Source organism: Diceros bicornis, chromosome 27 (genome assembly GCF_020826845.1).
Source record: "Diceros bicornis minor isolate mBicDic1 chromosome 27, mDicBic1.mat.cur, whole genome shotgun sequence".
NCBI classification, from domain to species: Eukaryota; Metazoa; Chordata; class Mammalia; order Perissodactyla; family Rhinocerotidae; genus Diceros; species Diceros bicornis.
The window spans coordinates 39,936,946-39,961,746 of NC_080766.1; the positions used below are offsets into that span (position 1 = coordinate 39,936,946).

The 24,801-nt window shown below is 41.7% G+C and overlaps 1 protein-coding gene across 2 annotated transcripts in view; it reads right to left on the reverse strand.

The window, feature by feature from the left end:
- The window catches only part of DSCAM (DS cell adhesion molecule), a 625,552-nt gene that overhangs the window by 22,228 nt on the left and 578,523 nt on the right, over positions 1–24,801 (reverse strand). For both annotated transcript variants that reach the window (XM_058523126.1, XM_058523125.1), the window contains 3 exons: positions 15,174–15,204; positions 8,987–9,102; positions 5,434–5,583 (listed from right to left, as the gene is read on the reverse strand). In XM_058523126.1, coding sequence (XP_058379109.1) covers positions 5,434–5,583; positions 8,987–9,102; positions 15,174–15,204 — 297 coding nt within the window. The remainder of the gene's footprint in view (positions 1–5,433; positions 5,584–8,986; positions 9,103–15,173; positions 15,205–24,801) is intronic.

Sequence of the window (24,801 nt, forward strand, 5' to 3'; positions counted from 1 at the left end):
CAGTAGGTAGCATACGTGGGTACTTGACACATTTTGTTAATAATCAGGTTTTTGGAGCCATTTTGTACCTGAACGGAACTCTTCTGTATGATTGTTCCTGCAATAGCAGCAGAATCAAAAATTTTACATGGATTCCATGCAGTAGCTTCCTTTGTAGATCTTACTAGCTAATCTACTAACCAAATACACGTTGGGATTTCCTGCCCTGGCATGGAAAATATTTTATCTAGTTTCCCAACATTCTAACATAAATAAAACTTAGTGATGAGGCATCATGCCTGCTAAACAGCCAACGAATTAGGGGGGAAGTGATATAAATAATTCTTGGCCTTTCAATACTGGGTCTGAACATGAATTAAGCTTCTGCCCATTGAATCAAATTATTTTAATTATCCTGAATTTGGGATAAGAGAGGATTTTGTGGATAATAGGGTTATAAAAGATGTCATGTGCACTGTGTTCGTGGTATTAATCTGCTTTTATTCCCTGCTATTGGTTTTCATATCTTGTAGATGCTGAGGCCCCAGCTTTACTTGATGAATTTATGAGTTGTCTCATAAGGAGGATGAAACTGGTAAGCCTGAACATTCCTATCATTTAATGAACAAATATTTATCAACCCTCACCCACATCAGATATTTTCTCCCAGTGTTATATCTAATACCATCCTGGGTGATAGAGGGTGCATTTTTCTCAGTCTCAACAAAAAAGATTCAAATCATGTTGTAAGCTGTTCTTATTTATTATATGTGTGAAGTCCATTTAGTCTCTAGATTTCCTTCAAGAAGCAGCATCTCTACTTAATGGCAACATGAAGGAGTTGAGAGTGGGGACTATGGAGTTAGGTTGCCTGAGTTTGATCCAGTTTCACTGCTCGCTGGCTGTGCCCATCTCCCTCATTTCTGAGAATGGGGCGATAACACCACCCACATTTAGAACCATTGTGAGACGTGAGTGAGCCGTGGGCACATGGGAGGACTCAATAGATCTCAGGGCCCACGACTCCTGAGTGACAAACACTTGGCAAGAGATGGAGCACATCCTGTTCATTGGGAAGATGGTGGTGGGCGAGCTGGTTGATCAGGAAGGCTAGAAACTCAATTTAGAGGGTTTGGCAAAAAAACACCCATTAAAACTCATAAAACTGGATGCTGGAGGATGCTTATGATGCAGAAAGGAGCTGAAAAGTAGAGCTGGTGAGGATGAGAGCTGTGTCCTATTCATCTCCCCGTCTATGCCTACATGTATCAGGGGTGCTTGGTTAATGTGCTTTGCATGAGTGAATTAATAATGAATGAATGGATGACTTACAGGTAAATATGACAAGAAAAACCCCCAACAGGTCAAGTCTAATACTTATCACTTGACATGTCTTCATATCCTCACACATTTTGTAAGTTTAAATAGTTGATTTAAGGGGCCGGCCCAGTGGCACAGTGGTTAAGTTCGTGTGCTCCCTTCCGCCGCCCGGGGTTCGCAGGTTCAGATCCCAGGTGCAGACCAATGTATCGCTTACCAAGCCATGCTGTGGCAGGAGTCCCACGTATAAAGTAGAGGAAGATGGCCATGGATGTTAGCCCAGGGCCAATCTTCCTCAGCAAAAAGAGGAGGATTGGCAACAGATGTTAGCTCAGGGCTAATCTTCCTCACACACACACACACACACAAAGTTTATTTAAGTTCTCCTAGGTAATGATCTCATCAGTAAGTCTCTGCAGTGTGCTGGGTGGAGATGTGTATGTATTAAAAGGGACACTTCTAATGGGGTGAGGGCACAGTACATACACCCAGCCAATTAGATGTCTCAGGAAATGGAGAATAAAGAGAGGCAAAAAGGGATGGCCCAAGTCTTGTTTAAAATACTAAACATCCTTTGTTTTCCATCCCCTTTACTCTGATTTCAGAACTAGACAGTTAATAGCTACTTAAATATATTTACTGAATGCCTCCTGTGTGCTGGAACCTGTGGCTGGAGCTGGGGATATTGACATGAATAAAGTTCCCATTCTCAAGTGTATCCTAACTCACAGGAGAGACAGGGAAGTGAAGAGAGCTGCAGACACAGCCAAGGCATGTGTTTTCACGGGCTGAAAGAGATAAATAGCAAATCGTTGCAATTTCTCCCATCCTCACACTAAGAATTTGTTGCAATTCTTTGGTGAACCAATAAAACGCTTAGAAACATAACTTCTATGATGCAGTCATTGTAGTGTGCAAACAATATATTTTACATGCTCTTCTTAAAACTAAAGAATTCCTACAATGACAACACAGTCCTAACATAACAAGAATAGAACAATAATGTCTTTTGTGGTTGAGGCAATAGACTATAAATGAGTCTCTGTAAATACGCCAGACCGCAGTGAGAAGAACCTGCTCCAGGGGACTGAGATGACATAGATGTAACATGTGGGCCAAGGTGACAAGCTGTAGGGTACAAGAAGCAAGCAGCGGGCTGGGCTTCAGAAAGCTCACAGCTATAGCTTCCTGCAGTAATCTGCTGGGGGCCCGTCACTCACAATTTCTACTTCCAAATAAAAAATGCAACGCTCTTAGTCCCTCACAATGTGGTTTTGGGGAAATATTTAATGAAAAGTGATCCCAAAGATCTTTTACCATAGAGATTGTTCCGCAGACGCTAAATGAATAACCATTTTTTTTTTTTTTTGGAACTAGAGACTGATGCATGGATTTGAGTAGATTTGCGTAATGTTTGTAAACGGTATTTAATGAAGTTTATCCCAAATGAAAGAAGCATCCTTCTACAAGCTTTAGTTGTTTCAATGGGATGTGATCATCAGGTGGAACCCCCTGGGACAGCATCCCAGCACCCTCAGAATGAAATGCAAATGCCTGACCATGGCCTGGGAGGCCCCACAAACCCAGGCCAGTTATTTCTCTGGCTCATCCTTTACCACATTTCCTATCGCTCGCTGCACGCCAGTCCTGCTTCTGTCCCCAACATGCCTTAGGAGCTTTTCCCTCCTGTTCCCTCTGCCTGGCAGGCTGGTCCCTGGCTGTGACTCAGACGTTGGTTCACAGCTTCTCCTCAATGGAGGTCTTCCCCAAAGACTCAGATCTGAAGTAGCCCTCTCACAGTCCCCACACTCTCATTGACTCACCATCACATCATTGTGTTCTATTTTTTCCCTAGTACTTATTGACAAACAAAAAATAATTTAGTTCCTTGTTTAAACGTCTGAGTTCCTCCACTAAGATGAAATGAATGTCTTTTTGCATCTTACAATGTAGCTCTATCATCGAGCACTGGGCCATATGTAAAGTAAAACCTTAACAAATAGTTTTGACTCTGAATGAACAAATTCTTAAAGGTCCCCAATGATGCTTACAACATCCTAGCCATGGGAGACACAGATATGCCCCTCCCGGGTGTCTCTTGCCTGTCACTCACCTCTCACTGGCTATAGTTTCTGCTTGTGACTGAGATTCATGTCTCTGTTGATATTTTGAATGTCATCAAACCAACTTTCCCTTTATTCTGGGGCTGATCATGCAGTTGGAAGGTTCCCAGTGGTTTCGTTTCACTGTCTCTCCTCCCATCTTGACTATTTATGACTAGCCTTTGTGCATTTCTTTGTTGGACACTGAAAGGGAGGTGGAAATGCACCTTCTTTTTATCTGGCAGAAAGAACTGATGTGCTGTGAGCATGGCAAGCTTGAGGGATCTTGCACCAATTCACTAAAAAGGCAGAGGTATGATGAACACTTCCTCCTGGATTCTACATGACACGTGTCTAACACTTGGGGAAGTGTTTCTTAATGAAGGGTCCAGATAACCAGCATGAGAATCACCCAGCATGTCTGTTACAATACAGATTCCTGGGCCCTGCCCTAGACCAAGTAGATCAGAATCTCTGCAGGCGGAGCCCTGGAATGGGTATTTTAAACAGGCACTCTGGGGGATTCTGATGCACACAAAAGATTGGGAACCACTATCTTGGGCAACTGTCCTATTTTTTCTGTCTCTTTCCTATTCTGCTAATGCCTCTGTTAATTTCCATGTTGACTGAACAAAGGAACGCTGAAGTCAAGGATCCATCGATCAAAGTCCCCTGGGATTGTCATCCTTCCCTGATTTAATAGCAATGAGTGGCTCAGAAACCCATCTGTGCAGTGTCCTAATGTAGCCAGAAGCGGGACCAGACAGATCACAATGGAAAAGCCAACAGCTGGAGAGAATGTCAAGGACCTTGAAGCAATTGTTAAGAGCAAGGCTCTCCTTCACACACCCCTTCACAAAGCTAATTCTCGCTCATGTCCCATTCACATCTTCAGAATGTGCTAATGTCATCAAAGAAGGAAGGGGGTGAGGTTAGACAGAAGAGAGAAATAAAAGACTTTTTAAACATGTTCTTGAAAACAATTTTTCAAGTGAATTTCAATAATTGTTAAAACTGTTTTCCTGCATATTACAATGTTATTTAGGAATCGACCAGTTTGCTTCATGAAGCTCAGTGCATTTTGCAAATGTCTTACCAAGGCAGGAATTATGAAGAATAGCCTTTAACAGTATAATATTTATTTTTATAATTATAATACTAAGAATGTAAATTTTTGCCAAGAGAGCGATTAAAGATTTAAAAGCTAGACATCAAATCTTCCAAAAAGATAATAATTGGGACATCAATTTCTCAGTCTTTAAAGAGATTTAGGAACAATTTCAATAGGAAGGAACAAGAATATCTAATTAATAAGCTCTAGATACACGTTAGGGGATTTAATTTCATTGCAGTAATTAATTTCCATGTATCATGGTTGCAAATATTAATAACTAAACCAAATATAATCCTCAGATTAACCAGAACTATAAATTATCCCAAACAGTGTGTTCAGGAGAAAAGCTTAAGCTTTGAGGACAGGCAGATCTACATCTAAATTGTGGTTTCACTACATATTATGTGTACAACTTTGGGCTGTTTACCTGACTTTCCTGAGACACTGTTTTCTCCTCTGTAAAATAAGGGCTGTGATATCTGCTTTATAAGTAGGTAACTTGCAGGGTGGTTGCACAGATAACAGATACGACATCATCTTTCTATTCCAACCCTGGCACAGAGTAGACACCCACTAACACTAATTACCTTCCCCTTTCCTGTATTATCTAAGTAAAAAAAACTAAATTGACCAGAAATTTCTAGCACTTTCCTAGTAAACCAATACCAAAAGTTATTGGCTTCAATTCACAATTTTAATAATAGCTAAGATCAAACAATAAAAACTCAATGTCCCAATTAAAGAAGTTATCACACCTGTTTGTTTCTTAGGCATAGGGCTGAAACGTTTTCATTTGGTAGGGACAGAGCGTTAAGGTGTCCTCCACACTGATAACACTCATACAGTTTAGGTGAAGTCTGACTATCACTCGTTCCCGGTCTAACACCCATACAGTTTAGGTGAGGTCTGACCACTCACTCGTTCCCGGTCGAGCGTCCGAAACATCCACTAAGGGCCCGGTGGCCTGGGACACTGATTGGTAGTGAACCGTGTGCGTGACCGTCAGGGACTTCTGTTTAGCTGCCTCTCCAAAGTCAGCATCCGTCAACAGGACCGTGGAGCGATCGTCTACAGCACAGCAGGGACACAGAAAACCACATATGTTTATATCCCCCCTTAAATGACTCCCTGGCCTTTTCCCTTCTAGGTACTTGAGTTGTTGTTAATAGCAACAATAATAATAGCCTCATCTACAGCAGCAAAAGCAGCTAAAAATTCAAGCACTGCATTAGAATTATTCTAGAATGCCCAAAATGGAAGATTAAAGAGAAGGACTGCAGAGAAGGGTCACTTGTCTACCTTGGGGCTTGGTTTCTTCTCATTAAGCAAACATTGATTTGGGGAGGCTTGTTGCAGCTGTCCGTTTAACAGAATTTTGGATTTATGTGTTTGTCAAAAGCTCACCTGAGACATCGCCAGCCACATCAGCACCACCCAGTGATGGGGCTGCCATTGAAAATAAGCTCTGTTTGCAGTGCTAGGAAAACTCCACTGCAGTTGACTACACTGGGGTCAGCTCTCAGACTGCACTTGGCAAGTGTTTGGGGTTGGGGGGTGGTGGGGAGAAAAGAAGGGCCAGTTCAGAGCGTATGGATTCCTCTATTTTAGAGTTTTTGAGGTATGTTCCTTCTCTTCCCACCTCTTCTGAGCTCTAATTACTCTAGAACATCCCTTATTTGACTTCTCAAAATAACTCACTTGTCAGATTTCTAAAGTCCTATTAGCGTAGGCACTTAAAGGTTAGAGAAGCAGGAACCTGGCTTCAGATGAATTGGGAGGATTTTAGTGCTTGGAGAAGGAGCCGTTGGTTGAGCTCTGTGTCATTATTTGGTTGTCTCAAGATTTTCATGACTTTGTTGTGATAATTTTCACACTTTCTTAAGAGCTTTATTCCTCCAAAGGAAACTTCCGTTAGGATATATGGATTTTTCATAAACTTTCGAGCACTGCAGCCCGGGATGATGTTTGTACGAGTTTATCAGTCAGCTGGGACCACACTTCAGTGTGCCTTGACACGGAATGCTAACGTGAAAGTCATAAACAACACAGCAAGACTTCTGTGCCCAAAAAAGGCTCTGAACAGAACGAACCTTACAAAATCCAATTACCCAGGCTCTGGCAGGAAAGGAAAGCCTGTTGAAGTTAGAATAAAATTTCTTGGCAGAGAAATAGAGGAAAGACTGCCAAGATGTTTGCCGGTATCCCAGTGTGTGGTGCAGCACAGGTTGGTACTGTAGCAGAAGCTAGGATTTGGCTTGGGGGTCCAGCCCCCCAGCCTTCACTCGACCCTCAAATAGGGCAGCCTTTCTCAGAGACAGGTTCTTACAGTTGGACCTGGCATCAGAGGCCCGACGTCTACAGTGGCTTTTCATTAATAATACTGATGTGTTGTGGTTTCTAACATGTAACCCTGTTAAGAACACACCAGGTTATCTGCGGGGCTAGGTTACAAAGATTTAACGGGGAATTTCAGGTGCCTGTCAGTTTGTGAGGTTAACTATTCATTCTGGCTAGAAATTAATGGCCATCTCATATTGGATTTTCATAGTCAGAGCACGGAGCATTTTACGGCATCATATTTTTACTTCCCCAATAATTAGAAAATTCCATCGACCAATTGTCAGGCATCACCAGGAGGTCGATGGCTCTTGGTGATAGATGATCCTGTGAAGACTGTGATGCATCTCTGGCTGAGGGTCATTATTACTTACAGAAATGATGAGCAGACCTTCCTCTGGTTTGAGGCCAGCAATGACTAGCTACTGGGAAGCAATGCACCACTCCTAGGATCCACCTGGCTATCTATTGTAACAGGCATAAGTAGAACTATTGACAAGTCCAGTGAGAAAAATTTAGCAATACCTGAACCAAAAGGTCAAAGGAAGTACATTTTGATTTTTGAAACCGAAGTTTCAAAGGAAATTTTAGTTTTAATTATGTCCAATCTATTGAGTTCAATAAGAGACTGCAGATATATTACTGAAGAGATAATCAAAGACAAAACATGGTGCCTTGTCATGATGTGAGCAAGCTAACAAAATCCTGTGTATACTACGACGAGTAGAGCACCCTCATACAACATGGGTGGTATTTAATTGAAGTTGGTTGGTCCAGGGCCACATTGGACTTGACAGACCTTCTCTAAGTGCTCTTACGCCCGGACCAAACTTGAATCCAGAAGGGCAGCCCAGGCCTTAGAATTCGGGAGCCATTAGGTCAAGATGTCTTTGCTGTTTTGTTAGAACATAATAAAAGTAGGGCAGGGGCAAGGGGCAATGGAGATGTTCTGCCAGCCTGGCCATTTACACTGCCTTCCTGGCAGGAGGTACCTAGGGCACGTGCCAGGAGTTGGGTAGTTTTAGTCAAATCACAAGAAAGGGTTGCCCTGGGACCAAGTGCCAGCAAACACCTTCCAGAACAAACACAGAGTGAAGTTTGAAAAGAGGCAGGCTTGCAATCTGCCACAGAGTCTGTTTCCATGGCTACCAGAAAGCTCAGTGGTACTTCTAAAGTGAGGGATTCTGGGAGGTAGCCTGTTGATACGGAAGCGGCAATGATACGGTGACTGGCGATGGCCAGTCACCTGAGGAGAAGCAGGCGGACAGGCAGGGGCCCTGCCTGGTTCTGCTCCTAAATGTCTGTGAGATCTGCAAGCTGTGGAACGTCTAAGTGCCCCAGTTACAAAGTAGTGCCATTTTCCTATGCTGACTGGGAGAGTTAAACTACATATTTCATATAAAGAGCTTATAAAAGTACATGACATTTAGAGGGCTCTCAACAAATGTTAGCTATTCCTCCAATCATTATTGCAATGAAAATATAAAGCCTCTGATTCTGGAATAAATAGGACTATCTAGGAAGACAGTGGGGGACGGTGCACTTCCAGTGGAAAGAGCCCAGGAGGAGTCAAGACACCAGGGTTCTGGGTGAACAAGCCACAAAAGCTCTCCAGGTGTCTGTTTTGCAATTGTGAGAAAAGGGAGCTGGTGTTTCCCAAAGCACTGTGAAGGAAACTGGTCCAGGATGTTTATGGGGTCCCGGGGGATGGAGAAAAGATACCCTGTGTAAAGATATTTGTCTGTGAAGTGTTAAGGAGAGTTTAAATGTTTTCTTTAACAAAGGCCTTATTGGAGCTGATGAGGAGAGCACAGAGTGGATTTCCAAGAAGGGGCCCTTCTAGGTTTATTTGATTACAGGTGTTCATTCTTTGGAGCAGCACCAATAACCTCTCCAGGAAAGATCCAGTGTGGATCAGAGCTGGGGAACTCCTGTCTCAGGTGACTTCTAAGATGTACATAAGTTCATTTCCCCTAGATTTGTTAGTACTTATTATTTTCCTCCATAACAATTCTTCACCTTCTAACTTCTTGCTCACATAGCATCAAGACGTTCCCACGTCTAATGGGGTTTGGGCTGAGAGGGCATGGCTGTAGCAGCCACATTGTGTAAAGTGATAAACAGGGCACCTTACCAATGGTCTCCATTGTGTCTCTCTCTTCAATCAGAAGCTGAGCCCTGGGTATGTCAATGTGCATTCTCAGGGTTTGTTGTTGCTTGCTCAATGTATCCGAAGTCCGGGTATTCTTACTGGGAATAAAATAAGGGGGATGCATTAACAAATACAGTTCAGTGTTACACTATGCCAACATATGCTTAAACACCAACCTGGTTTATTATCTAATTATGTGAATGTTTTGTCAGGGCTGGGGGAAAGCCCATGATAGGAGATTTTTTTTCCTTCATTCAAATGATATTTGTTAATATTAAATTTCAGCAGTCAGTTGGGAGGTTCAGAAAATACAAATTGTCTATAACGATAGAACCTTTGGAATTTCTCATTTCCTGAGTAAAAGCTAAGTGAACCAGAAAAGCGATTTTTAAACCAACAACATTTTCATTTGTCAGATGTAAGATATTCCAACGACGGCAAGGGAGGAAGCATGTGCACTGGCTCGTCAATGGATGAGAGTTTTACTAATGGATTTGTATTTATATCTGGTGTCATTTGTTCTAGTAACAAATCATAAACCTTGTTAGCTTTCCCCACATTAGTTTAGTTTTCCTAACCAATATTACATTTTAGAATACAAAAAAAGCAATTATGATAAGAATTTTATCTCAAAATTTGTGTACCAGAAAATTACTCTTAGAGTGAGCTGTCTTCCAAAAGTAAATAAAAATAGGTAGTAAAACTGTATGGTATAATCAAATTCAGTTACAGGCCGTAGCACAAAAAATCTGCATGTTGCACAAAAACACAAGAAAATTGATAAAGGCTTTAATTAGCGACCCACATTAGAAGAATGTTGTTTGGTCTTTACAGAATTATAAGAATTGAGTAGATTAAAATGTTTACTGAAACACCCTCTAAGAAGCAGCACCCTCATTCAGATAATTCAGTCAGTGTGATAATTTATGGCATCCATAAATCTAATTCAATGATTGTCAAAATCTGTTTTGAGAAAGATTTCTGGAGCCTTAGTTCACTCAATGATTTACCTCTGTGTTAGTTACTTTTAATAGAGAACAATAAACAGGGTATCCATACTACAGCTCAAATGCTTTTTGATCCAACCAAGCATCCACCAGGAGTCCCAGATCCTTCCTTGTCAGAGGACTCGTCCACTCTTGAACCTCGTGGCTGAAGGAACGTGAATAATCTGAAGGTGAAGTTCACTCGAGAACCCCCGTAGATGTTTGCATACTGACATCTGTGTTAATATTCTGAATACGTTATAATGGCCCTTGCTTCATTGAGTGTAAACAAAACACCTCACGAAAACGACAGCTCCTGGAAGGTGCAGCGTTCCTACTTAGGATTTGATCTTGAACCAGATTTCTTGCTCCACAGATGAGTAACTGGGTTATGTAGCTAGATCATGCTAATTACGCACAGCCCGAATTCAAACGTGTCGGCCTGAATTTTTCTCATGGCCTGTATACTCTTTTCAATTATTAATAAGTTCTCACTTTATTTATGTTCAAAAAAAAGCAAAGATCAAACACTTGTATGAATTGAGAAGCATTTTGGTTACTTGGGGGGCTGCAGCCATGTCATGCTTAGACAAGGTCTATTTTCACAAAAACGTGTGGGGAACTACTCCTCTGTGAATATCTGAAAGATCTGTTTAGAAACTTCACTGGGGACTCGGGCTTGTCCTTGCACCAAAAATAGCAGCGTGAGCTAGTTCCTTCTGTTCATCATGAATAGTTATGAGGCAGCCAGAGGCCGCTCTGTTAAACAGCTATGACCCCAAGTGCAGGCTATCCTTAAGAACAATAAGGGGTGCGCTGGCAGACTGACACAGGAAGCAAGCGAAATAACTGGTGTGCACCACTGCAATTGGCACAAAGACTGAGAATATGATTAAACTTTATGAACAAGGACAATCAAAGCTGAAGGGTAACTCCCCCTCCTCCTGGAAGGATTGTACGCTGCCAGGACCTGCAGTGGGAAGGCAAGAACACGGCCCCATGAACCTTGAGATTCACGGGCTAATTGTTCCTCCCTCCCTTTGCACTTCCTGCTCCCTTCGCTTAGAACACACTCCCCCTGCCCCCTGATATCCAGATACCCACGTGGCTGGCTGCCTCACTTCCATCTTTTCAATGGAGCCAGGTTGGCCCTGCTATGGGAACTCTTCACACCTCCTCTCTTCATTCTCTAATTTTGTTTCCTTAGCACTTCATACTCTAGTATATATTTAATTGATTTATATATTTTTTATCCATCTCTCCCACCAGCATATAGGCTCTATAGGGGCTATTTTCATCTGTTCTGTTCCCTGTGTATCCCTGGAACTTGGAGCAGTATGTGGACCAAGGTAGGTGCCCAATAAACATTTGTTGAAGGTTGTTGAATAAACTGTGTTATTTGGACATACAATGTGAGCTGAGTGACATGTCCCTGAGGCTTTGCTTTGGGGCCATAATATCCTTCTCATTCTAAAAGTGTTATTAGGTCCCAACTAAACTGTTTCCTTATGTTAATCTTTGCTTCCGTATTTCATAATCTATTGTTATATGAAGGCTGATTCTCCAAAATTATAACAATTGGTCATTAGAACAGCAGCAAATCTTCAAAAAAAAAAAAAAAAAGAAAAGCTATTTGAAGCAATCTCATTGGTGATCTGGAAAAGGATTCTGAATGTTTTCACTGTGGAAGCAAAATTGCATCTTTTATATGAGATGGAATTATGTTAAATATATTAGTTAGTTATTATTGAAACATAATCTTCCACCATCCATTTGCCATCTGCTTGTCTGATTAAAATGACGGAGAGCTGGCGCTGGTTCACAGAGTATGGTATTTCTGGGCTCAGTCAACAAATTACTTGCAGTTGCTACAACTCTTTTAAGTCTTAATACTTCCTTAGGTGTTGTGGAAAGGAACGAATGAAGATGCCTGCACATCACCTTCCCCCCCCAAAATAGGATATGGGGCATTCTATAAGTATAAAATAACTGTAGGGCTCTCAGGATCATATATCATTATAACAGTTGGGTGGGTGTTTTTGTTTTTTTTTACTCTGTGTATAAAAATATGAACATCAAAAAAGCTAAACTAATTTAAACTCTCAATTTGAACCCTTCTCTGCTTACAACTAGCTCTTACTAATACTGGTCCTTGGACATTAACCTTATGTGTTGGTTAGTGTCTTAGAGCAGGCCAGTCTCATCTCTTAGAAGGCTGGTATTTTTAAAAAATTTATTCTTGTCTAATCATATAAAAGGAAAATCCTTTCTATCTGGGCCTGGTGGGTGAAGTCTCTCTTCTTTCTCTTATCTGGGGTGGTTTGCTTGGGTGAAGTGGATAAGTGTCCAGAAGCAGGAAGCCCAGCGATGGGAGATGGTGCCACACGGGGGATCCCCTGGAGGAGTCCAGATTGTCTGTGTTTGTCTTACAGTGGCATCTGCCTGTCTGGCCTTGGGACAGCTAATCTCGCTGAATTACGCAGAGACTCCTTTGTGGGACGTGGTCAGAAAATACACGCTACCTTTGCTAAGATCACAGAATAATAAAAGCTAGGAACAATGCCCAGTTGCTATTTTTAGATGAGGAAAGTTGGACACAGATAGGGAAAATGACTTGCCCAAGATCACAAAACCAGCTGGTGGCAGCATTAAGCCTAGAACATAGGCTTGTGGCTCTGTGTTCATACGGCACCAGCCTGCTAAGGCCTCAACTTCCCAAGAAAGCAGCAGTGAAGATTGGGGACAGCAATCCCATAGTCTTTTCTGCACCAATGGATATGACTTGCCTAGACTTCCTGGGCCAAATTCAAAATATCTTTGGCCCACAAACTCACCAGGTAGGTGACAAGGTCTTTTGTTGGTTGGCCTGTTAACCCACCAAACTCAGACTGAACTGATCCTTTACGATTAAAAACATTGCTTTTACTTCTGAATTAATCCTATAAAAATCCACCTATTTGAGGAGCTCGGAAATTCTCTTCCTTTTCAGTCATTTTCACTTGTTGGAGGAATACCACCCCAACTACCTTAAGTGGGAGTAATTACTAGTTTTAATCTTCCTAATTTCATGTTGACAACTGTCAACTGCAAATACCATTATTAATTCCTGCTCTCATCAACAGGTGGTCTTTCAACCACAGTAATTGCCCTATTAATGAGGAAGATGCTTTCTTATGTCTTACTTGGGGCTAATGAGAAGGTGGAGGGATGCATTCTAGAACATCAGATACTAAATCATCCTGACTAAACAAATGTCAAACACGTCAGAAAACAGACTCAGATATCATCGGCTCTGGGCAGAAGCGTGATCTATGGTTTGGGAGAGGATGGAGGAAGTGGCCAGAAACTCCCTGGGAGGGCTGCAGGAACCAGGCTGGGGTACAGATCACTGAAGTGAACTGGGGTGGGGATGCGGATGAGCTCCCTGTGCTGAGCGCAAGTCAGGCCCGGTCTAAAGGGGGCGCTGTATGTGGCTCCAGAAAGCCATTATCATCTAGGCTGTGCCCAGTGTGGCCAGAGCATTTTCAAAAGTCAGAAAGCCCAAATTTCATGTGAAAGCTCTTGATTTCTAAATGTCGTCAATGAATTCATATTTTTAAGTCTACATTATTTTGTTAGGTGGATAAGTTATAATAAATCAAATGACTCTGGTTTGTTTTTTTGTTTTCCAGATGTTTTGTCAGATTTGCTCTGCACAAGCACACATGTGTCTAGAAGCCTTCCATGTGACCACAAAAATGTCCTAATACTTGCTTGGCAAACAAGTACAGATTTTCATAAGACATGGACTCAAGGTATTTCATGTAGATTTTCTTAACCTTCCCATACAAGTTTGATCTAGCATGATGTGATTAGATGTCCACTATGAAGGAGATATTTTACAGGCCATTTGCATCTCTGAGCTCTCCTCTGAGCTCCAGATTCCTGCTACTAACTGTCTATTTGACACTGTCTTTGGATGCTTAAAAAGCATCCTAAGTTCAACATGACTCATACAGATTTTTTCATTTCCATCAACATCTTCCCTTCCCCACCCTATAGAAAAAGGGTCCACACCGTGCATCTATCATCCTAATCCTGGCAAATGGCACCAATGTTCATCTAATTGCTCAAACCAAATAGTTCAGAGCTATCTTTTACCCACATTTCACATTGTTTTAAAACACAATATGGCCAAACAAAGACGTCTGTGGGAAATGTACTCTATAGGCCAATGGTAGTTGACCTCTGCCTTAGGTCTTCAAAAATACCAGTGAGATGGGACATGGGTTCTCTGAATAACAGAAAGGTACTAATTTTATATGCAAAGATGGGTGAGAAAGTTAAAGCCAACTGTGATGGGGGAGGGAGTGGGAAGAGACCCCATACTCCATCCTCTTTCTCTCCCTACATTAGTCATCCCCGAATGGCAACACCAAATTCACCATCAGGGTCCCTGACATTTTTTCTTATCTGGTTCCTAGACTCTGATTATCTCTTTACACTTTTGGTTTAATCATTACCATATAAAAGGCTTAAAATGCAAATATTGGGGTGTCTTTTACAGTTGTGAACATTCACTTACTTATTCAACTACTCTAGTCATTCATCTAGTAAACAATCATTAGCGGGGCAACTACAGTGCTAGGTGGCTCCTAACACTATGATTAAATATCAGGCTCTGACCTCCAAGACCAGACAGAGAATAGATATTTGCAGCAGAACTTGGTGAGTGCTCTAGTGGAGGGGTGCTAAAGGTTCCATGGGGGCTGAGGGCCAGGAAAGTCTTGATCAGCCTACTGCTTTTGAAGAGCACAGTGCATAACACATTTCCCCTTGTGGATTTCTTTTCACTTGGCTAACTCTGTTAGGAAGAAGGTTTGACCTCAGGTTGTGTATTTGGGTGGAAGTAAAGCCAAAGCTACTTACTTACCACGTGTCTCTTTATTCCCAGGTTAATGGGAAACATTCTACTGGTTGAGTTTAGCCAACAAGAACACTACATATGTCATGTATAAAAGGATATTATTTGGTATTTATATATCCAACTAAGTATTACACGGATATTTTGGTACATAGAATGGAAATTATATGTCAAAGAGAAAATGTCTTATCATTTCAGACTGTCATTAAAACAATCATTAAGGCAAGTTGGAAATTGTTCTATTAAACATGATGTTTGGGATGCTAGGTCTTATTCTTACCTCATAAGCATTTCAGCTAAACTCTTTGCATCTGGGGAAAGAAAATTAATATTAGTACATGGTAAAAATTCATTAACATTCACTTAGGTATTTATCTTTTTTTTTTTTAACTTCATCTATTTATGTTTTCCCCCCAAAGCCCCAGTAGATAGTTGTGTGTCATAGTTGCACATTCTTCCAGTTGCTGTATGTGGGACTCGGCCTCAGCATGGCCGGAGAAGCAGTGCGTAGGTGCGCGTCCAGATCCGAACCCGGGCCGCCAGTAGCGAAGCGCGCGCACTTAAGCGCTAAGCCACGGGGGCCGGCCCTCACTTAGGTATTTATAACACATATTCTACAGAGTCAGATGACAATAGCCATTTTTAAATGTGTATAAACTGTATACCCAGACAACTACTAATAACCTAGAGTTTTATGGATTGCTTATTTCATCTACATGGGGTATATGTATATACATATATATATTTTAATTACAAGAAGATAGCATAGCACTCTAGGGCCATAAAAATTCTCAGACATTGATTAAAGGTTTTATTATAATCTGTTTGCCACTTTTTGGAAACCCAATTTTATTTTCAATAGTCAGAAAATTAACATTTTGAAAGTAATTCATTTATGTAGCACAAATCCTATCCTTTTCATTAGCAAAATTTAAAAGTTTATGACACCATAGATCCCTTAAAAAAGGCACTATTATAGAGCTGTGAGTCCCCTAGGCCAACCAAAGAATTGTATAAATGGCATATCACTGTGCCTGGAAACTTAGATGTTTACTTCAAACTCAGAAACAAAACTTTATTCTTTTTTCTCTGAGGACATTGTTTACCAAGACCTGATTACCACTCCTGACAAAATAAATCCTACCTAAAAATGATGTAGAAAACAAATATCTACTTTTTTGGTGGCATTGCTTTGAAATTCTCATTTCCTTTCAAATATAATTTGTTCTTTTTACACATTTTGTCCTGGCAAAAATGAACATTTCGGTTCTTAGAACACAAAAGCCTTCCTTTTGTTTTTCTTTCATTCTACTCCAAAAAGTCTTGATGCTAAATGTAATGTTCGATAAATAGAACTTTCTGGAAAGGGATGCAGAGGACTGTGTGTCTGGGTCTATAGGGAAGAACTACATACGTTGGAGGATTTTCATCTTTTCGGGGGCTGACATTTAAATGCAATCATATTCATGTCGGGGAGCGCCATGCTATTATTGAGAGGTGTGGACAGTCATAGGATAACCACCCGTGGGCTGGCACCCTCACCACCCAAAGCTCAGTTCTTCAAGTCAGCCATGCCAGTTCCCATTGGCAGCCTCACAGCGGGGCCCTGGTTTTGTGCACAGATGGGCTCAGTCTGGGAAATGCAACAGCTCCCTTCCATCCCACTCGTATGGTAAAGCAAAGGAAGCAAAACAGCATTTAATTTCCCAGCCCATGTCTTTATATTTATCTACAAAGACAAAGTAAATATGACGAGCTTCTTCTCTTCCTGAATGAATTAACACTTGTAGAGTAAATATATGTATATTAAATGCCAGAAGCTTGGGATTAATGAGCTCTATGTAACAACCAAGCAGTGGCTAGTTAAATATTCTAAAAAAGAGGGAAAAATTCCAAGGAGTAAACATTTTATTTCCGCTCACGATTTGAAGGTAACTCACACTCAAATGTCTTCAGCATGGACCTGCTTTCCTCATTTAGCCCATCATCATTTTTCCTTTTCTATTCCTGAAGTCAATCACAGTTTTCTCTCCTGTGATTTTTCCACATCAATGTGCTACAGCATTGTAGGATCCAACAAGCGAGAACAGAGCCCCCCTCAAATACTGACATGCTCTAACTGCAAATTTTCCCTGTCTACAATTAGCAGGCATCTCTGTTGGGGTTAAGCTGGTCCACAGGTATAGGCGCCCAAAGCTGTTTTGGCCCAATCTCCTCTACGCTTATCATCTTACAGTGGATCCCTGTCTCCTTCTGTCTTAGCTACTTCCTCCTTCTGATTTCATCTGAAATTGTGAGAAAAATTACATTAGTGGAAATTCACTTCTTCTGTGAGTTCACCTTTGAAAAGTGTTGGTGGAGTTTTAAGCACAGTGATGTGGTCCAGATGGCACAGTTGGCATCAGGGATCACGGGTGAACGTCTTCTGGGCAGCGGGCAAGGGGCCAGTGGGGGTCACAGTTGAGTGCATACTAGGGATCTGGATTTTGCCAGTGACTTTAGGACTGCTAGCTCGTGTCCCCTTAATATCTATCTCTGCCCGGGGAATTATTATGCCCTTGTTCAGAAACCAGGAAATTGGGACCCAGATATGCTCAGTCATTTGCTACAGCTGAGCGGAAATTCATAACCAACGTCTGTTGGTTTAAACTCTTTTTTTTCATCACTGTGCTCAAGGCGCTTTGTACATAGAGTGGGATACATGTCATATCTTCAGGGACACAAAGAGGAGCAGACGACTAGCACCAGCTGGCTGAGGGAAATGACCCCAGGAGGGCACTGTCTCTGGTTAAGTCAGTCTGGAAAGACAGAAGACTGCCCACACCTTAAGCGGAGCATGGACGTGGGGATCCCAGACTTGAATGGGAAGGGCGCTCCACGGTACAGAATTAGCGTGCATTGCAATTCTGAGCTCCTCAGGAAGCAAGGATTGGGCCAGTTTGACTGAACAAAGTTACCAGCATGGCTGTGAATTGGGGATGGTCAAGACATTAAGGAGCCAAGCGAATGTGACTCCTTGCTACTGGCCATAATCTGGAAGCTTTCACCTGGGCCAAGGGAAGGAGTGGAAGAAGGAGGGCAGAGGTGGTGGTGGGTGGGCATGGGTGCTATAAACTAGCATCAATCAGGCAATCCAGGGCGCTCAGGGTGGGGGCTGGGGCAGGGACTTGTTGGCAAAGGAGAGAGGCTGCGAGGCTTGGATTAGAGGGCTGCAGTGAGAGCAGGGGGCGGGGAATGGATGACATTACAGTAGGTAGAAGGCATCTGTAGGAATCAAGGACCTACCGGATGTGGAGGCAATGGGCAGAGGGACTGCAGGGAGTCCAGGGAAATGGCCAGAGATATGCAGGGCTGGGTGTATGGCGACACAAGTGACAGGAATAGGAGTCTAGAAGGACATGGAAGCAGCAATTTGGGTGAAAGCTGAGGTGTTTGGCTTCAAACATATTGGAGTACTTTAACATATTAAAGTAGATGGAAGACAGGAGGTGAAGCTGTTCAAGGCAGATTTGGAATCGAGCTTGAGAGAGATGTCAGGGCTGAGCTGGAGCTCAGGGTCTTATTCATATTCATATAGGAGGAGCGGAAAGAGAAGATGACAGAATCTTAGACACACTTCTGGTTAGGGGTGATAAGAGAATCCAGGACAAGTTAAGATAATTTTTTAAAATCATGGAATCATAGAGTCTTCAGAGGATTAAAGACTTTTCAAGTCAGCCTCCTGATAAACATTTGAATCCCTTCCACATTGTCTTGGACAGACGTTAAAATGAGCTGGGGCCACTGGACACTGCAGGGAAGGGATCAATGTTGCTGCAGCACACACAGTGCCCTACCTCTTGCTCCAGTATTGATGGGCCTATCAGTCTGTTGATCTCTCCCACCTCAACATGTCCCCAGGGGACCTTTGCGTTTTTCTCTCTCCTCAGTTCAAATCTCATTTACTAGTCAACAGCCTCCTCCTGGTCTCCTCAACTCCAGTCTCTCAGCCCTTTAAATGACATCCATATTGGAGGAAGGGTGACGGGTCTGAAACACAGCCCTTACTGTGTCACACCTGTGCCTTGAAACTCTCAAAGGCACCTACTTGCCAATAGGACTCCTCAGCACAGAGCATGAGCCTTCAGACGCTGGTCCCAAGCTGTCTTTCCACTTCTGTTGCCTCTCACTTTTGACTTCCTGCCTTCTCCTTGAGTTTCTGGCTCTTGCATTCTCTGCAGAGACCCCATGACTTTGCTCTTCCAAGGCCCTCCTTTGTCCCACCCCATGCAGATGCCACTTGCTCTGTGCCTCCTCCCAAGTCCAGCAGGTGAAGTTGGTGCTTTGGTTCTTTGGGCTCCTGTGGACCTCTGCACACACATGCAGCACAGCCTATCCCACTTTGCATTGTGACTTCTTGTTTTCATGTTGTCTCTCTATCGGTCCTTCCGTCTTTATTTCCAGGCACAGCCCGGTCTCTGGTAGACAGTGAAGCCACATAAAGTTTTCTCAAGGATACATTTAACTTTAAGAGACATCTTCCTTGTCTTGCATTGAAATCCCTTGATATAATTTCTACCTGGATATAACAATGACACCTTCTGGAATCATTTACCACCATTGAATATTTCCATGTATCCACCATGTCCACTGCTTGCCTTCAACTTTCTCTTTTCCAGGTTAAATTCTTTAATTTTCTCAATCACTCCTCATATGGCATAATTTCTAGGTAATTCTCTACTTGGAACTCTCTTCTATGAAAGACTGGTAATGTCTTATTATCTTTTATTAAATAAGAGGCTGAGCACAGAAACTGGTAATTTTTGATAGTCTCTTTCTTGCACACCAGTGAGAACTCAGTGCTCATTATATGTGTTGCAAATGAATTTTCACAACTTATCTAGAAGACTTTACAATTATCCCTGTTAAATTTTATCTTCTTGGTTCCAGCCTTTCAAAATCTCTTAAAATTTGGATTCTTCCCTCTAACACATTAGCTTTCCCACCTGGATTTGTGCCACCTCAAAAATTGACTCAGCCTGCCCATATTTCAGCTACAGACTGGTGCTCCCTTACCATCAATGCTGTCAAAATGCAAATGGGATTTGTCTAGGCCTCTGGTCATCCCTATCATTTCCTGATTGCTCACAAACCATCCTTCCTATAACTTAAACTAATTTATTTCAATATATAATTTCTAGAATTTATTGTTTTTGACAATGGTTATGGAGTATAACTATTTTCTAACAACTCAAATTTGATTGTTCAAAGATTATCCGCAAAGTTCGTGGGATTATGTTTGAAAAAATTTTGTTCAGAATCCTAAGATGTTATCCTTTGGGGTGTAGGGACTGGAAACCTATGGCACCTAATCTCCCCAGTGGGGAACAATATCTTCCCTTTCAGTGAGTTAGCATAGCATTTATTGGTGTCCACAGTGTGCTGCTTATCATTTGGAATTTGTATCATGGTTTGTTGTAAACATGGTTTGCCTCCCCTGCTAAGAAGGTCTTGGGAATATTATTTTATACAACATCCCCTTCCTTTCCCCCAATAATGACTAGAAATCAGTAGGTTTTGAAAGAATAAATCAATTTAAATAATCAGGGACTCTGATTATTTTATCAAGCAACCTGAGTTTTCCTTCCTTCCTTTCCTTCCTTCCTTCCTTCCTTCCTTCCTTCCTTCCTTCCTTCCTTCCTTCCTTCCTTCCTTCCTTCCTTCCTTCCCTCCTTTCCTCCTTCCCTCCTTCCTTCCCTCCGTGTGTTTTTTATAATTCTTGTTCCACATTTTCTGGTCTTGTTCCACACTTCTGGTGCACATCAAAGCAGAGCAGATGTTGAGTCATTCTTCTTTCTACCTGCCATCTGTTAATATAAGAACATCATCTCAAGCCTTGTTTTTCTTGCCCAAAGCAGCTATACAGCCGTTTGTGTTGCCTGTCACATTTTTTCACAAATTTCAGCTCAACCTGAGGTTTAGACTTCATGACATCTCTTCTAAAGCCCCTTGCTATTTCTACATATCCATCTTGGCTCTGTGCTCTTCTCTTAATCTTTTGGGGTGGGAAATGGTGGAGAAATACCACTATGATAGTCTAGTGATATTGAAATGTGAAAAGAAGGAGTTTCAAAAAATTACAGTTGCTAACACTCTGAATGTTCAAAGAAGGCTAGAAAATGATGAGGGAAAGGAGAGTTTGGTGATCAGAAGGCAACGGGTCATCTTCCTTCAAAAGAGCAGTTTCATTTGAGTGGTGGGAGTAGAAGCAAGACTGTGAGGATTTGGGAGCCAGTGACAGGCAATGTAGCTGAGTATAGAATACTCTTTCAAGAATTCAATGGCGGAAAAGTAGTGAGCAAGGCAGTAAGCTGAAGATATGCAAACTAGAAGGAATACTTTTTTTTTTCAAATATAGGAGAAGCCTGAGGGGTAGTGAATATAGAGATAAAAAATGGATCAACTAAATATCTTTGATGGGCAAAAGTAAAATTGTAAAGTAACTACTGATTCCATGTTAATATATCTTCTGTTTCCATGTTTCACTGATAAACCTTTTAAAGCTAACTTAATATTGATGGGACAGCCTATTTCCTTCTTGAATATTCCAAAGTCTGAAGAAGTTTCATGGAAAGAGAACTGGGATAGGCAACAGTGATCTGGGCTCTCCTTCTAGTTCTGTCCTAATTGACGTGGGATTTTGGGCAAGTTCCCTTCAGTTTTCATGTCAACAAAGTACAGCATCATCCCATCAAGTTTATCCTCAACTGATTTGCACAGGTATTGAGAGACTAAAACAAGAAAGTGTACAGTAAAGGGTTATAGAAGAGGAAGAAGAGTGAAAAATGGACAGTGTTAGTACTCTGTTGATTACCACATGGTTCAGTTAGTTCTTGGGGATAGGCGCCCCCAGCTGAACTAGGAGTATCCCAGCGTGGTCTCCCCCAGTTCCCATGTTCTTTCTGGGGACCATTGCTCCTGTCTCCGGTCTGTGCACGGCATGAAGGTTCTTATCAATGACGCAGCGCAGGCCACATTGTGTCAGGGGAGAGCACACAGCGAGTCTGTGCCAGCGTTGAGAGCCTGAGTTGCCTCAGATTTTACACGCTCAAATGCTTCTTTAAAAAAGAGAAATCTGATTCATAGCACATGACTACATTTTCATTTCCGAAGTTCCAGTTAGTTAAGTGAAATAGATTATGCTTAAGTTAATACCTCTATTGGGCAGTCATTGCACACTCTCACAGAAAGAAAAAACCAGTTTGGGGGTGACAGACTTTATCCTGCTTTGCCATCTATCAAAAGCTCTTGTTTACGAGCTCCCTCACAGCAAGCCCTGCTTTTCTGTGGGATTGAAATGGGTCTCATAAAGTAGCTATTTTGGTAAGGGCTATAAACCTGCATTTAAATTTTTACAAGATGACCAATAGGACTGGCAATCATCAGCATGTTCAACTGAAAGCTGATTCAAAAACCATGGCAAAATAAATATCCAAAAAAGAAAACCATGAATACTTGCAATCCAAGAAAACTGCAAGGGCAAACAGGCAAAATAGAACACTGGGCAGGGCACAGAGCTGGGGCCAGGGCTGACACCAGCTCGCTCCCTCCTGCTGCCCATTCTCTGTCCCTCGCTCCACTGGCTGCCCTTAGCTCCGCCCTGCTCCTCACTCTCAGATACAGAAACTCTTGTTTACTTAGGTTTGCTATAACAGGTTTGGAGGTTTGAAAGGATAATTTTATTAAGAAATTAAGTAAAAAAAGAAAGGAAGGAAAGGAGGAAGGGAGAAGGAAAGAGAAGGAGGAAGGGAGGAAGGAAGGAAGGAAGAAAGGAAGAGAGGAGGGAAGGATGGACGGAAGGAAGTACAAAGCGTAGAACTAAAATTTCAGAGTACATGCTTCTGATCCCATCTAAACCGCAATTTGGGCATTTATTAGCTTGGCGATTAAGTCTCTAAGGTACCCACTCCCAATTCCTTCACTAACAAATATTGTGGACTTCTTGCATGCACAGGAGCTCTACACATCAGTGTTATGGTCATCTTTATCTACTTTAAGTCTACCTCAAGTCTAAGAGTATTGGACTCCTAGATACAATTCCTCTTCCTTTAGATTATTAAAGTTTAAGCTAATTTTTGGTCTTACACATGAGGAGGGCTTTTTAGCTCATTCGCAGAGCAGATAAATGGCATATCGGAACTCAGAAAATGATGACTCCTCATGACCCACTCCTTAAACTGCCTGTATAGAACCACGAGGCCTCCTGGAACTGATCAGTTTTATAATATTAATCCATTTCAAGGCAAATTTAAAATAATAAATGTGTTTCTGTTCAAGAGAAGAAGGGAATTTTGCCACAGAAGCATGGCCAAATTTTATATCATCCATTGATTTTTATTTTTAGCTTATTTGAAGTCTTGGAAGTAGCTTTTTGGCTTGGCACTGCCAGTTGACCCATACTGGTTGGTGCCAGCGTAACTTTGCACCCTCTTGGGTAAACTCATACTAAAGGAGGAAGCTTTTAGGGATTCTGGAGTTGATTACCTGACATGAGAATCAAATTTTTATAAGGTTGGGGATGCTGGGACAGTGGGTCCAGCCAGTGACTCATTCTATAACCTTGCACTTCAAAGGATCTAGAAGTGGGGAAAAATCAGGACATCATTAAAAGCAAAATGTGGCTTCTAAACTCCTGGATAAAGTTACAGATTTAAAAAAAAATGTAGCACTTGCAAACAATCTAGACTTTAGGAGGTCGCTTCGCTCTAAAATTAGTAAAATGCTCAGGAAGGAGGAATATAGGTTGGCTAAATTGCTTGAGTCCCATTTTCTTCCCTTTTTTTTTTTTTTACATTTTTACATTAAAGAACATTATGTTGTATTCACCTAACTAAGTTGCTTGTTTATATGGTAAAACACACCACGCTTATAACCATTTGGTAGTCTCTAGCCACAATAAACAACGGAATCAAACAAGGTCAATAGTACGAAGCTGATCTTAAGTAGCAACTCTCACAGTGCCCACTAGGAAGCCCCATGATAGTTTTCTATAATTCAGATTTTCTAATTTCCATTTTTGATCCCGATCGGTGGTTGCTCAGGCAACACTGACATACTATTAGAAATGTTGTTATTTTGGATAATACAGTTATTGTAGGAAACAACTCTTTCTGTCGAATCTATAAATATACTTGAACTCGTTCTAACTCAGGCACAGGATCTGTGCCTTATGTGGGTCAGGTTGTAACTGGGCGATTCTACTAGTGAACTTTGTTTAACAGATAGGCATCTACTGCCTTAAACACTGTGGCTGCAGTTTCCCTCCAGGAGTGAGCTGGGAACATTTCACGTGGTTAATGAATAGGGGCCCTGCAGGGCTAAGAGACAAAGGATTTCCTGGGGCAAGGCCTGGCCTTTCATTAACTGCCCCTTAACAACCCTAGTCACTTACTCTGTCCTTTTAAGGGTCACTTCTCACAGTTACAGAAAGATGCATCTGTCCCTTATAAGCCTTTAGTCACTGCCACTGAGTGTCAGCATTTACAATTCTGAGATGGGGTCTTAATAATCTGTTTTCTCTCCAGGACCTAGCCAAACTCTTGTGATCAAATAAAAATGGTTAATAAGAAAATTATACTGTTGGGTTTAAAAATGTTACACCTGGCACTTGGTAGATAATCAACAATGGTTTGTTGAATTGAATGCATTTCAGTGCGTCCACATTAAAACTTGCCATTAGGATGTAGATGGAATTGGGTACCCAACCCTTTGCATTCTTGCTGCACTCTGCTCAGATTCTTCACTTGGAAGCCTTTATTAAGCATGCACAAAATGCAAGAGTGCAGATACCTTTGTACCATGGCAAGCTACTTCTCTGGAATTCTTTGCTCCTCAGCATCTCCCATAAATACATCCTCTTTGCCACATCG